This window comes from Elephantulus edwardii, unplaced genomic scaffold (assembly GCF_000299155.1).
Source record: "Elephantulus edwardii isolate Elephantulus edwardi_28Jun2011 unplaced genomic scaffold, EleEdw1.0 scaffold00015, whole genome shotgun sequence".
Taxonomy (NCBI): domain Eukaryota; kingdom Metazoa; phylum Chordata; class Mammalia; order Macroscelidea; family Macroscelididae; genus Elephantulus; species Elephantulus edwardii.
The window spans coordinates 4,352,856-4,368,250 of record NW_006399765.1 but is presented as its reverse complement, the minus strand read 5'-3'; the positions used below and the strand labels follow the sequence as shown (position 1 = coordinate 4,368,250).

The following is a 15,395-nucleotide window of genomic DNA, read 5'->3' as shown; positions in this document are numbered from 1 at the left end:
AAAAAAAAAGAAAAAGAAAGAAAGAAAGACTAAGCCGCACTAGAGGCTGGAGCCCAGGGCAGCGCCGGCGGGAGAGTCCTCCCCGCTCCCAGCAGGCGGCGGCGAGCCAAGGGGCGTGCGAGCCGAGCGAGGGGGCTGGGCTCCCGGCGGTGGGAGGCCGCGGCTGCCGTGCGGCCGCCCTCGATCCGGGCGATGGAGGAGGAAGCCGGCCAGGGGGCCGGGTCCTGAGCGCCGCGGTTCCGGTGTCGCCTGCGGGCCTCCCAGCTCGCCGGGTCGCATGAGCCCTCCGGCCGGAGCTGTGCTTCCTGCCAGCCTCCGCGAGGCCGGCTGACTTAACCGGCATCCCGGCTGCCACCTCCGCGCGAGCCCTGGGATACAAAAGACCTTCCGGGGGCTGCACCTGCCTTGCTGCTCGCCTGAGACGGATTGGAATGTAGGTGGCGTAGAGGGGGGGACCTGCCCGCGAGGGTGACTTTCCGAGGAAGGCTTTTCTGAGAAAAAAAAAGGGGGGAGGGAGATTAGAGTGCCGGGGGGGGGGGGGGGGCAAAGTCGGGGGGAGCAATGCGATTCCTGAAGATGGGGGTCGTGGGTCGGGGGGGGGGTGGTGTGTGCAGAAAAAAAGAGGCAAGTGTGATGATTCAAAGCCGGCTGGGGCTTTCAATTTGACTTTGTGGAAGTCTTGGAGGCTAGATCGAGACCTTTATAAGAGCCACAGGGGCTCCGGTACCTGGAGGGGACTGGGATGGTGCGGAGTGGCTGGCATACATACTAATTGTCTGTCTTTCTTCCTGAAGCTCTTTCTTGCCCTTCAGAACCATATCTTGGCCTTGGATGTCAGAAGTGAACCTCTAAGCAGAGCCCAGACTCAGTGAGCGAGCAGGTGTTTTGGACAATGGACTGGTGGAGCCCATCCTTATTATAAAAAAAATGTCTCAGAACAACTGGGAGCTGGTTGTTGACTTTCTTTCCTACAAGCTTTCCCAGAAAGGATACAGTTGGAGTCAGTTCAGTGATGCGGAGGAGAACAGGACTGGGGCCCCAGAAGGGACAGAGTCAGACACGGAGACCCCCAGTGCCATCAATGGCAACTCATCCTGGCACCTGACAGACAGCCCTGCGGTGAACGGAGCCACCGGCCACAGCAGCAGTTTGGATGCCCGGGAGGTGATCCCCATGGCAGCGGTGAAGCAAGCGCTGAGGGAGGCCGGTGATGAGTTTGAACTGCGGTACCGGCGGGCATTCAGTGACCTGACATCCCAGCTCCACATCACCCCAGGGACAGCGTATCAGAGCTTTGAGCAGGTAGTGAACGAACTCTTCCGGGATGGGGTGAACTGGGGTCGCATTGTGGCCTTTTTCTCCTTCGGTGGGGCACTGTGCGTGGAAAGCGTAGACAAGGAGATGCAGGTATTGGTGAGTCGGATCGCGACTTGGATGGCTACTTACCTGAATGACCACCTAGAGCCTTGGATCCAGGAGAACGGCGGCTGGGTAAGGACCACGCCCCTTGGGTGTCCCATTTCCTCAGCCTCTGGTCAGAGATCTGCAACAGCCTTTTTCCCTTATGTCTCTTCCTCTTGTGCTGGGTAATGGTTGGAGACTTGGTGATTTGGAGCTGTGGCCTGGTCTCATTTCAACACTAAGAGTTAACTGTTAGGAAATACAGATGACTCAGTTCTTGCAGGACCTGGCATCTCTCGTTCTGGTCACCTTCATGACCCTGCTCTTTCATACTTGTGCTCTGGTTTCTTAGACAAGGAAAACATGGTGTGTCCATTCAGGTCAAAGCCTGGCACAAAGTTAGTCCAGTGGTCCCTCACCCTGACCTAGTGGCCACCACCCACAAGGGCATTGAATATAAGGCCTGCAGAGGATAGTGACCATTGGCCCACCGGACCCTTCATCTTTTCACCTCTGGAGGTGTCAATCCTCTGTCAAAACAAGCCCCCTTTATTTTGGAGTTTGTGTACATGCTGCTGTCCTCTCAGGTCAGGGTATCGCCAGTCAGAATTTCCCACCACTGCTTTGGATGGCTGAGGCTTGTCTGATTTAAAGACCGTCTGGGTTTGCACTCCACCCATAAGTGTGCAACTTTGTGCTTGTTTGTGGAGCTCTTGCTGTGTCGTGTCACACATTAAGCCTGGGGACTTTGCACCTCACTGCCTGGGGTCGGTTGGGGAGCTTCAGCTGCTCTGCCTGTGGCTTTCCGGCCAGGGTTCTGGGGCCCCTACACTAAGCATTTGCTGGCAAAGCAAGACCCTAGTCTCTGGGATTCTGTGGAATATTGAGTGAGATTTGGTGACAGACTCTGGAAACAAGCCGACACAGGTGTGAGCCCCAGCCCTGTCATTGTAAGACCTTGAACAGGCCAGTTTACCTTCTTGAGATTCTGTTTATCCTGCTTTTTTTTAAAAAAAAAAAACCGAACAAAAAACCCCAACCAAAACCATGACTAGCTCTCATTACTTGAAGGTATTGTATGTAAATCTTAGAATGTGAGCACAGTGACTTGACACCAGAAAGTTGACTATTAGTCTTGGTCCTAGATGTACCCTAGGCCTGAGAGTCACACTGGAGTCCTTTCCTGGGAAGGGGCAAGAAAATGCTCCCTCCCTAAGTCAGCTGCTTTGCAGTGGCCATTCTGGGCAATTTTTGCTCTTACACAGTCAAGGTGGGCCTGTTTTCTTGCTTGTTTCCCTCCTGTCTAGAGGAGAGGCAGGCCTCAGTAGCCCTGTTGTCCCCTCAGAACTCCCAGAATATTGAGCAGGCTGTGGAAAATAAGTCATCTATTGAAGGAGTTGATGGGGAAGGAGCCATGCACGGTAGACTCAGGAATGCCAAGAATGCAGTTGTCCATAGGCTGGGCCTAGGGCGTGGCCAGCACTGGATTCTCCCACTGAGTAAGATCTCCTGTTTTTGCCTCGGATCTCCACCTCCTCTCTCTCATTTCCCATTTCATTGCAACTTCAACTCTTCCCCTTCTCCAGCTTTTATAAAAGGCAAAGAGATCATGCCAGTAGAAGTCATGATTGGGGAGGGGGGAAGGGATACAGCTTGGAAGCTCTCTTGAGCTGAGGCTGACCAGACTTGAAAATCCTCCTGTAAATGAACTCCCTGGAGGGATAAATGATTAAATAGTTCCTGTAGGTTTGGGCGATGACCTCTCCCTCTCCCCTCTGCTTTGAATGTTAGGGGCAGCTATAATGTTCAGCTGATAAAAAGGAGGGACAGGATTCCAGAACTTCAGGCACACCTTCTGAGACATCTCCAAGAAAGGACTTGGGCTCTTTGCCCACTTTGTCGGACTATGGTCAGTGGTCCTAATTCCAAGTGGGTTGTTGCCAGCTGTAAACAAAAGGCACTCTGGGAGAGGTTCCTGGACTGCCAGCCAGCTCCTTGCAAGGACTACCCAGGCCAGGGAATTGCCAGCCGCCTGGTTTTGCACATGGAAAGAAGTGTTAGGCCCAACAGCACCAAAAATTCATCAGGTCTCTACTAGATTGAAATTCCATTTTCCATCTCTTTGTTCAAAAATGACCAGAGCCTGTTGGACAGCATGCCATATGTCACTTCCTCCTGGTGAACAGAGAATGTGTGTGCAGAAGAGCCAGTTAGGTCACAACCATCTTGGGGCATATTGTTTCCCCCTGAGGCTGGGGGAGTAAAGAACATTTGACTCAGGGATTCTTTGAGTCTGAATGGAAGATATGTACCCACTTCCTTCTCAGGGTCCATTCTGTTCTGACCTGACAGCGACTGGCCACCAAGGTAGCATCTCATAACTTTTCTGGAGGCTGAGATTGGGGAATTCTTAAGTGGGGGAGTTCCTCTGTGGGCCATTCCACCCTGTAGGGTGCTTTTAGCATCCCTTCAAGAAAGAGGAAGGAAAAATAACTTTCATCAAACATCTCTTGGGTGTTAGACATTGTGTTGGTTCCTTTATTTATGCAACAGGTGTTTATGGAGCATCTAATATGTGGCATGCAGTATTTTAGATGCTGGCCATAAGCTAGACATACTTCTTTCATGAGCATAGCATGTAATTTCATATATTTCACACAGTAGTTTTTCATTATCTTTTCATTATATGCTGTTGTATCAGAAATACTAAAAGTTGGATGGCTCTAACTTTATTTTTTCACAATTTAGGAGGCCAAAGTCAGCCTGCTGGTTCTAGGAGAAGATTTGTCCCTATTGGCTCTGGAGAAAAGTCCTTTTTCCTTCAGCTTCTATTTCCTAGTTCTTGGAGAGAGCTCCCCATGTGTCTTTGCATCTACCTTATTTCATCTCTTCTTTAACTTTGTCTCAAAAGAAAATGACTAAAAACACATGCTATCCAAATCCTGCCTCATTAGCATAACAGAGGCAGCGCATTCCCAAATGGAATTATAACCAAGGCATAAAGGCTAGGATTTACATCACATACCTTTGGGGAGCACAGTTCAATCCATAACACGCAGCAAATGACTTTATATGTGTCTTACAGTGGTAAGAAATGGTACAATGATCCCAAAGGCATGTGGTTCAAATCTCCCAGCTGCTCCACAGGAGAAAGATGAGCAATCTCTTCTCAAGCAGTTAAGTGCTTTTGAAAACCCACTGGAGGGTCAGCAATGAGTTGGTGACTCCAAGTCCCTTCACTAGTTAGGTGTCTGAGTGAGAATTTGAACTGAGGCCTTCCTGATTCCAGAAACTAAATTATCCTTCTGCATCAGATTGTCCAAGGAGAGCTAAAACAACCCAGACCAATAGACCCAGAGATCCAGAGATGCTTTCGGGGCCAAGCAAAACATGCCTGTAAAGGTGCTCACTCTGGGCTGTGTTCCTGGCATTGTTCAGGTAGCTACAGGATGAACAGTAGCACGTTCCCAGCAGCATATGTGTAGCCTCACATTCTGGCATTAGCACAGCTCAGACATTGCAAGTGTCCAGTGGATATTGGGGTTTTGCCCGTGCAGAATGGGCTTATTGTTCATTGTTTCTTTATGAAAGCCTTCTTGGGCCATGTCAGTGATGTGCATGTGGGCCAAAAGTGACCTACCCCAGGTATCCTAATTATGGGATAATGCGTCAAGGACTGGAATTCCAGATGCACACCACACTATCACATGACTGGAGTCACCTGGTGAGATGCTGAGCCTGCTTGTCTACCTTGTCCATCACCTTTCCTGCCTGTAAAATGGAGTAATGGCAGCTGGCTGCCAGAGCTGGCCTCTAGTAAAGGATCTAGAACAAAAGCTCTTCCTGTCCCTTAATTGTAGGGTGGGAGCATCCCTTTTAATGATGACCATCTCCCTCAGGGAACTGAACTTGGTTTCCTGCAGTTACTCCTGGAGAAACAAAATCAGCACCTAGAGTAGGTGCTGGGTGGTATTTTGACCTTCCCTGAAAGGAGAGAAATGTTTATGGTGCTTTCCATTGGGTTTGTGGGCAGTTAAGGGGTGATGACCCAGGTGGGCCCTCTGAAGGAGCTGCCCAGGGAAATCCCTTAGGCTGATGGAAACATGATGGAAACATTGAATGAGGTGTAGGGGAGAAACCTATCTTGGCCTTTCCCAGGTTTCATGACTTGTCTCCTGGTTTCTGTCCTTGCCTGTTCTGACTTCTTTAGCATGGATGAATGCTTAGCTGAAGCGCTTCAGCTCCCTTTGCAGATACTCAGCAGCTGTTGGCAGTTCTGCGGTTTTCTCGGGGAAACCCCAATAGAAACCCCAAATGTGGAAATTTTTAGTAATCTCATTCAGGTCCACAAATGAGGTGGAAGTGTCTCAGGGTCTCCCCCCTCAGAACACCCAGCTCTTATGGGTATACGTTTCAGGCTGTTCTTAAAACTCAGCATTGCTGAATTTTTAAGACTCCCTTAGACAGATTTCCCCAGTAGCCCACTGGAGACCTTCAACTGCTAGATGAAAATCACCCAGGTTTGGAGATATTTTTGTTGGTGGATTGTTTTGTTTTCAAGGGAATCCAGAGGGTTTTCTTGACTTTGGCATCAGTAATCACCTGTTTGTTTGGGCTGCATGAAGCAGCACTTGTTGGCAGGTCTGTGTCCCAAGGCAAGTGCATCTCTGTCAGCCTCTCTGGTTTTTCCAGTGCCCTCAGCCTCCCACCTGAGGCTTTCTTTCAGCAACTGATTTTGCCCGGGTGTGGTGTCAGTAGACTTAAGGGTATTTCCCAGGGAGCAGTTCTTCTAAAGAGGCATAATCTCTTGCTACCTTAATTAGCAGGGTCCTTCCTAAGCATGCCCTTTCTTTTCTTTCAAAGAGCCACCCTACTCCAGGATCCTCTTGTCTTCTGTCCTTCCAGCGGAAAATCTTCCCATTCTTACTTAGCAATTCAGACAATTCCACTAGGACTTTTGTTTCGCCCAGGGAAGATTAAACCTGTGAAAATATGATCACTGACTTTGAATATCTGAAGGAAGAGGAGGCTAAGCCTTATTTTCATGTAGAGTACCCAGAAGAACTTCTATAAATGAGAGAAATGTAGCAGTTTATAAGGGTTTAAGTTACTGTAAAGAAGACATTCTGATAGAGTTAATTGCCTCTCAGCCAGGTTTAGGTGCTTTCTGGAAGTAGAGTCAGCTTCTTGTCTCTACTTGCTCCCTTAAAAGTGAGCAGAAGTCATAAGCATAGCAGATACCTAATTAAAGAAATACCCACTGGGTTTCTGAAGAATCAGATACTTAACTAAGCCAGAGAAATGATAGGAGTTGCCCTTTGCTTAGTATTCAGTGGTTCAGAAAAAGTATTTGTGTCTTTATTATGTGCTTAATTACTGGGGTACAGCAGTAAACAACCAAATTTCTGTTTTCATGGAGTTTACATTCTAATGGAGGAGAGAGAAAATAAGCATATATATTTATACATATACATGTAACGTAGATGTGTTGGTATGTGCTGTCCAGTTGAAACTGACTCATAGCTGACCTTCCGTTGGGTTTTCAGAGACCGTCAGACACATGAAAGGAGATTGCCAGTCATTCCCCCACAGAGCAGGTGGTGGATATGAACAGCATGCCATTGAATTAGTAGTGTACCACCATCAGAGCTCCCTATAACGTAGATGAAATGGTGGTAAATACTATGAAGAAAACAAAACAGGTTGGTGCGTGAAGTGTATCTGATAAAGGAAATGGTGTTACAATTTTTATAACATCACCAAAGGCTGATCTTTGAGCTAAGACCTGAGGCAATGAGTTGAATAACATGAGGACGTAGAGAAAGGAGTATCTGACACAGAGGGAATGTACTGAGAGAGGAACACACTTGGTGGATTTAAGGGCAAATGAGAAGACCACTGTGGCTAACAGAGCAAGGAGGAGAGTGATGGTAGAGGCAGCCCGGGGCTGGATTGTCTAGGACCTTACAGACCATGATGAGAACTTGGCTTGGTTGAGTGAGAGAAAACCAGTGGAAGGTTTTGAGTAGAGTTTATACAGTCCAGGTTGAATAGGGAGCCCATTGAGGAGGCTCCTACAGCTGGCAGGTGAGAAAGAATAGAGGCTTGGAGCAAGAAGTAGAGGTGGAGGTATTGAAGAGATTAGTAATAATAGCAGGCCTTGCATATTGCATACCCATAAATCTAACTACCTTGGAAGCAACATTTTATAACCCCTTAGAGATCATAAAATTGAGGATGAACAATCTAGATATTTTTCAAGAATATTAGTTGTTTGGTACCATCAAGTTGGAACTGGCCTATAGCTGACCCTCCAGTAGGTTTTCAGAGGCAGTAAATGACATGGGAGGGATTTCCTATCCTTCTCTCTTGGAGCAGCTGGTAAATTTGAACCATGTGCCTTTGTGCTTTGATGAATGGTACTTCTACACTCTAGAAATATTTCTGTCTGAACAATTACTACTGATCTGGATTCAGGTACTAGCTCTCCTATGTCTATGAGCTTCCTGAGGGTATAGTCCATATCTTGACCATCCACACTTCTCTAATATTGAGCAAAAGACATTGGCAAAGTTGTTAAGTGCCATTGAGTTGACTGAGACTCACAGCGATCCTGTGTATAATAGTGTCCCTGAAACCTGCACTATCTTTTTCTTTTTTTTTTAAATGGGGTTTTTTTTTTTTTGGTGTGTGTGTACCGTCAAATCCGCTCTGACTGGTACTAAAGGAGATTGTCCCTCCTCCTCCAGCAGAGCATCTGGTTGGTGAAAACCTGCACTATCTTGAGCCTCACTGTCTCTGACACACCTACCCTATTATCTCCATTTCTGTGTCAATCCATCTTGTCCTGGGACTTCTCTTGTGCTGTCCCTCCACCCTTCCAAGCATGATGTCCATCTCCAAGGACTGGTGCCTCCTAACAACATGTCCAAAGTATGTGAGAAGGAGCTTCAAAATTCTTTGCTCTAAGGAGCAATTTGGCTTCACTTACTCCAGAACAGACTTGTTTTTTGTTTTAATTTTTATTATTTTGTGTGTGTACCATCAAATCTGATCTGACGGTACCAGAGGAGACTGCCCCTCTGTCTCCAGTAGAGCATCTGGTGGATTCAAACCACGTACCTCTGGGATTGCAGTGCAGCTTCTTGCCACTAGGCCACCAGAGCTCCCTATTGTTTGTTCTTTTGAAAGTCCATGATATAATCAATACTCTTTTCCAGCACAACTCAAAGGCATCAATTCTTTTGCCATACTATTTATTGTCCTGGTATGTCAATATTTATGCATTCCATTTCCTCCTTAACAATATCTAATTTTCCTACATTCATGGTTCTCACATTCCATGTTCCAGTCACTAGTGTCTGTTTACGACTGTTCCTCTTCCTTTGTATTTCCATACTCAGTTACCCTTTCTGTCATTCTACGTGTGTTCTGTTGTACATAGGGTTTTCAGAGGCCTGCTATTTTTTAAGTGGATGGCCAATCCTTCTTGCAAGCAAGATTCTGCTGAAAATTATCCAAAAAAAACTACTGGAACAGCACATCAGCAGAGAACTGCCAGAAGTCCAGGCTGGGTTTAGAAGGGGTCGTGGTACTAGGGATATTGTAGCTAATGTTAGATGGCTCTTGGCTGAAAACAGGGAGTACCAGAGGAATGTCTATCTGTGCTTCATTGATTGATTATACAAAGGTGTTTGACTGTGTGGACCATAACAAACTGTGGCTGACTCTCAGAAGAATGGGAATCCCTGAACACTTGATCTTGCTAATGCGAAACTTATACTTGGACCAAGAGGCAGTCGTCAGAACAGAGCAAGGAAATACTGCATGGTTCAAAATTGGGAAGGGCGTACATCAGGGATGTGTCCTGTCTCATACCTTTTCAACATGTATGCAGAACAGATCATCCGGGAGGCTGGGCCCTATGAGGAGAAATGCGGCATCGGGATTGGTGGAAGATCTATCAACAATCTGTGTTATGCAGATGACACAACCCTGCTTGCTGAAACTGAGGAGGACCTGAAGCGCTTGCTGCAGAGGGTCAAGGACTGCAGCCTTCAATATGGATTGAGGCTCAATGTCAAGAAGACAAAGATTCTCACCACTGGACCAATTGGCAGCATCAGGATGGATGCTGAAGAGACTGAGATTGTTCACAGCTTTCATTTGCTTGGCTCCACAGTCAACACTCTTGGCACCAATAGCCAGGAAATCCAAAAACGTATTGCGATGGGAAAGTCTGCTGTTATGGACGTCTCCAAAGTACTGAAGAGCAATGGTGTCTTTCTGGAGACTAAGGTGCGTCTGGTACAGGCCATGGTCTTTGCAATCACTTGTTATGCTTCAGAGAGCTGGACAGTGACCAGGGAGGACAGAAGGAGAATTGATGCTTTTGAGCTTTGGTGTTGAAGAGTGCTGAGGGTGCCATGGACTGCTAAGAAAACAAACAGATTCATCCTGGAGAAGGTTAAACCAGGCTGCTCCTTGGAGGCAAGGATTCTGAGGCTTTGTCTGACATACTTTGGACATGTTGCAAGGAGAGACCGGTCCTTGGAGAAGGACATCTCATGCTTGGGAGTGTGGAGGGACAGCGCAGGAGGGGAAGGCCCCCTGGGAGGTGGATTGATTTGGTGACTGGGGCATTCGGGATGAATGTGTCGGAGACAATGAGATTGGCACAGGACAGAGTTTAGGGCTGTTGTACATAGTGTCGCTATGAGTCACAGGCGACTCGACGGCACATAACAACAATAACAACAACATTCATTGTCCAGCTTCCTGATACATAGCACGTAATTGCAAAGGCCATGGCCTGGATTAGGTGCACCTTAATCTCTTGAATGACATTGTTGCTCTTTAGCACTCTGGAGAAGTCCCTGAGAGCCGATTTTCCTAATGCAATTCGTCTTTTCTTAACTGCTGCTGCTAAGGACGTTGATTGTGGAATTGAGTAAGCTGAAACTGCTAACTATCTCAATCTCTTCTCCAACTATCTCAGTCTCTTCTCCATCTGTCATGGTTCTGCCCATTGTCCTAGTGGTAAGAATCTTTGTTTTCTTGATGTTAAGCTTCAGTCCATATTGGAGACTGCAGTCCTTGACCTTTTGCAGCACACGTATCCAGTCCTCCATTTTGACAAGCAAGGTGTGTCATCTACATAGCGTAGGTTGTTGTAGGTACCTTATTTAAGAGATACACACTGACTGTGTGCCCTTGGGCAAGTTCTTTCACCTCTCTGAACCTTGAGACAATTAATAATACAAAGTTATAATGAAGACCAATTGGGTATACCTAAGATATAGGACTGGCATCCATTTCCTAAACAACTTGCCTCCGGAAATTCTGTGAACTTTGATAAATGTAGATAGTTGTAGAGGGGCTTCAGGTCTTTTGTTCAGGGTCACTGTGATCGACTTGAAGGCAATCAACAACAGTTCATTGATTATATTTTAACTCTTACCATCTTCACAGAACTTCTGTCAGGGACCAATCACAGAATTTTAAATGTCCATTCTCCTTTTTCTAGAATCCTTAGTGACTTTTCTGGTGAATTCTCAGGGCAGACCTTAGCATTGCTTCAGTGATGATCATGGTACCATCATGTTTGTATACCATGCTGATAATACAGGTTCTACACTTGGACTCTGGCTTCCAATTCTCTCATTTGGTTCCTGACTCTGTGTCATCATAGGTAAGTCACTTCACCTCTAAGACACTAGTTTCACCCATTAGATATGGAGTAAACTGTCTTAAGAGTCCTAGTCCTCACTGGTCTGAGGTCTTGTGGCGAGTTCTAGTAAGGCTGTTGCATGCTAGTTTTTATCTTAGGTGTCTAGTGCTACTATATCAGAAATACTTCAAGTGAACGGCTTTAACACACATTTACTTTCTCACAGTTTAGGAGACTAGAAGGGCAAATGTAGAATGAAGGCTCTAGGAGAAGGCTTTCTTTTCTGTGGACCCTGGAGGAATTTTTCTCTTCAGCTTCTGCTTCCTGGCTCCTTGGAGATCTGTGTGTCATGGCATCTACCTTAACTCCATCTCTGCTCTGCTCTCTTGTTTAATCTGTTTTAAACCTCAAAGCAGATTGACTTCAAATATACCCTACACTATTGTCTCATTAACATAGCAAAGACTACCTATTCACAAATGGAATTATGACCAGAGGCCAAGAGATTAAGATTTACCACACATTTTGGGGGAATACAATTCAAACTTTATGAATTATATCCTCAGATAACTTTTTTCTGTAAACAGATGCAGCTCCTTCACCGCAACAGTTCATTTGACTTGCTTTTCCATGTAAGCTGTCTTTGACCTTGCAATATTGTTTTCATATGCCATGACAACATGAGTTGCCTGTGACTCATAGCGACCCTGTATACAGCTCTGAACCCTGCCTTATCCTGAGCCAGTCTCACTGTCTTGCAATATGGTGCTTCATATTTGTATAACACTTTACAGCTTACATACTACTGCAAAGATTTACAGCTTTGGAAACATGATGGTGCACTTCTGCTCTGTCCTATCGAGTTATGATGAGTTGGAATCCACTCAGTAGTTGTGGGCTATAGGTTGCAAAGCCCTCTGACCTTTGGATTCTCATAGCCACCAGGGAGGTGGATGGGAAGGATGTCATGTGCTTTCCACAGGAGGAAAGTCAGGCTGAGAAAGGTAGAGCAGTTTGCCCAAGATCACATCAGAAGGAAGATGTAAAGACAGTTGGAGCTTTCAAATCTGTATTTGATCACTTAATGTCAACCTTGCTATGCCTGAGGTTTTATTTGTAAATGACAATAATGTTAGTGTTCACAAAGTTATTCTGAAGAGTCATTGAATTAATTCATGTTGAAGGCTCTGAGAATAGTGACTGTTAACTGTCAGCATCATCATCACCATCATCCCAGATCTCCTTCAGCCACATCATCTGGCTTCCTGTTCATTACATATTGATTTTTGCCAAGTAATGTTTTTGCAGAAAGAAGCTGCCTTTGGAACCATCTGCTACTTGGTTTCGTCCCTATTGAGACTGTCAGGCCAAGCTGGAGCCTTAGAGCAAGCTTACAGGGCTTTTTGGGCAGGCTCCAGAGCTCCCCTCGGAACTAGAGGTTTTTCTCTAGCTCTTCAGGAAATGCCTTTGCAGTGACTTCCATGGGCTGCTTCCTGTCCCAGCCCTGCAGCCGGATTCCTACTGGCAAGAATATGGAAACTGGAAAGTAACATCCCTAGAGTCGCACCTCGGCAAACTCCTTCTTCAGGACACATCTCAACCTTTCCTCTTGTTGATTCTTTCTTTCTTCCTCCTCCTCCATTTCCTTCACATGGCTTCTCCTTCCTGCCTGTGATCATCCCTTTTCAAATTTAGAAAATTCCTAAATAAATAAATAAATTTCGAAAATTCCTGTCTTCTTATTCTGTCAGCCCATTCCCACTAGCCCATCTGTGGGGTCTCTCAGAACTCCTAGGATCTCTCTTTGGCTGCAGCACTTAGCAAGTTTCAGGTATGGACTCCCCCAGAGGGACATTAAAGCTGTCACTTATAGTGCCTGTAGCCATCCATTAAGCCTGAAGATCCCTAGGGGTCTCCACCTACCCCTGCCCAGGACAGAAACTTTTAAGAGTATTCTCAGATAAAAATCCTGCTTCTTGGAGACTGATAGCAGAAAGTGAAATGGAGCAGAGTCTACCACCCCCTCCCCCTTAGTTACCTTTCAGGAGGAAGCTAGAAGGTTGAAAACCTTGTTGGACAATCATCTGAGGAATGGGAGCTGGCCTGGGAGGGGATTGGAAAGCACTCAACTATGCCTCAGATCCTTTGTTCCGCTCTTGAAAGGGAAACATTCCCCTCCCTCCTCCCTGGCCACACACACGTGCCTTTGTTCCCCTGAGTCAGGCGGAGCCAGGAACATAGTGTCCCTTCCAGGGAGCCTGACTCCCTCCCCAGAGACTGGCCCCCTGGTCAGCAGGACTGGGATTTTGTTCAGGAGCCCCCAGCCTCATGTCTGTCCTTAGAAAATTCTTTCTCTGAGAGACTGAGAACTTGCTTATAAACAGCTGTCCAAGGGACTTCCCTGGAATAAGTCCATGGGATGTCCATGCTCCAGAATTAAACAATTCTTCCCTCTTGTTCAACTTAGTGATTAATATCATTGTTAATGTTTCTATTAATAGCAGCTAACATTTATTGAGTGCTCTATGCCAGGCATTGTTCAAAGTGCTTTCCTTGTATTAATTTATTCCATTCTCAACAGCAACACTCTGAAGTACGTACTATTATTATCCCCATTTTTCAAGTGAAGAAACTGAGATAACAGCAAGTAGCCGAGTGGGTGGCTGTGCCTTGGAGGATGGCATGCCTTCTTCCTCCAGGGTACCACTGAGTGTCTAGAAGATTATTGGCATTTATCTAGTGTTTACTATTTAATAGACCCTTTACCAGCATCAACAACTCTTCCAACCTTATAGACACTTGAGATTTGGAAAAGTGCATAGCTAGCAAGAGACAAGGTCAGAGTCTGAACCCATGTCTCTCTTACTCTGAAGTATATGCTTTTAATGTCCATTTTTAATCTTGAAAACCCCTACAAGGTAGATGATGCCTTGTCCTCTTTTTATCATGAGAAAACAGGCTCAGAGAAAGTAGCATGCCTGGGCCTTACAGGTGAGTACCAGGAAGAGCCAAGATTTGAATGCATAAAAAATTTAGCTTCAAATTACTATATTACCTTTATAGTACGTAGTATAATGATAATGTTTTTGTTGTTGTTTGCCATTGAGTTGAGCACGACAAAAGGTGAACAAAAGGTCTGAAGCATTTCTATAACTATTGTTGTTTCTCCAAGTTTATAGAGTTTCCAGAGGCATGTGGTTTAGGAAGTAGATGCCACTCCTGCTTCCAAACCAGTCTTAAACTGTCCACCAAACACTGTCCACCATAGGCAACCATTATGACATTTGAGACCCCAATGGCAGAAGATTCAGTGTCACAGCAAACGAAAATTACCTCAGTACAGCAAATTGACAGAAGAGTGTTGTACAGAATGTCTCTAAAATATAAGGGATTAAAATATAATTCCTTGGCCCAGCCAGTTTTTAAATACAATGGCCCTCCACACCATGTCGTGCTGACTATAGTAAACAAGAGGCTTAAATTTAAAATAAAAAAAGCACACACACAAGAAACCAAAAACCCAAACACTCTACACCAACCCTCAACCAAAACAAGACAACTCATCTTACAGGTATTATAGTGATAACTGTTTTAATTCACCAAATGCTTCTGTTTCTATCATTTCACAGTGAGGTAGGTGAAATGGGTCTGTTAAGTCCCATCTGCAAAAAGGAAACTAGGGCATTGGGGAATGTCCAACAGGAAATGGAGTCAGACCTCAAAGCTTTGTCCTCACTTCTAACCTGGTGGTTAGGGGTGCTAGATCCTCTCTGGCGAGACTGGGTTGTCCTCAGTTTGGTTTCATTTGCCTCAATCATTTGGTACTGCTGAGTGTTTTGTGTGCAGTGAGCAAGGTGCTAGAGCTACAGTGAATACTGCAGTGAATGACACTGGTTTCCATCCCTTAAAGTTGAACTGTTTCCATTCCCCACACCTTGGCCTTGCTGGTGCCTCCTTTCTTACATCTGAATCAGACTGTGTGTAAAACCCATCCAGTCAGCAACTAGACACACCAGGGGAGGTTCATTATGGTTAATATATATTGATCTCCTTTGACACATCTGTAGACAAAACTCTGAACTCAAGATTAGAAACTTGACCGCTTGCCAACTGCATAACACTAGGGAAGTTGGTTTCATTATTCTCATCTATGAGTCTGAGAAAAGAATACCAACCTACCAGAGTAAGCATGACTTAAAGGGAAATATGTGTCGATTAATAACAAATCATTTAATTGTGCTAATGCGAAACCTATACTTGGACCAAGAGGCAGTCGTCAGAACAGAGCAGGGCAACACTGCATGGTTCAAAATTGGGAAGGGTG

General features: G+C 45.7%; 1 protein-coding gene across 1 annotated transcript in view; it reads left to right on the top strand.

The window, feature by feature from the left end:
- The first annotated feature begins 790 nt into the window (after positions 1-790).
- BCL2L1 (BCL2-like 1) overlaps positions 791-15,395 on the top strand; it is a 60,924-nt gene continuing 46,319 nt past the window's right edge. The window contains 1 exon segment of the mRNA XM_006881420.1: positions 791-1,491. Within this exon segment, the coding sequence (XP_006881482.1) occupies positions 928-1,491 (564 nt within the window). The 5' untranslated portion in view covers positions 791-927.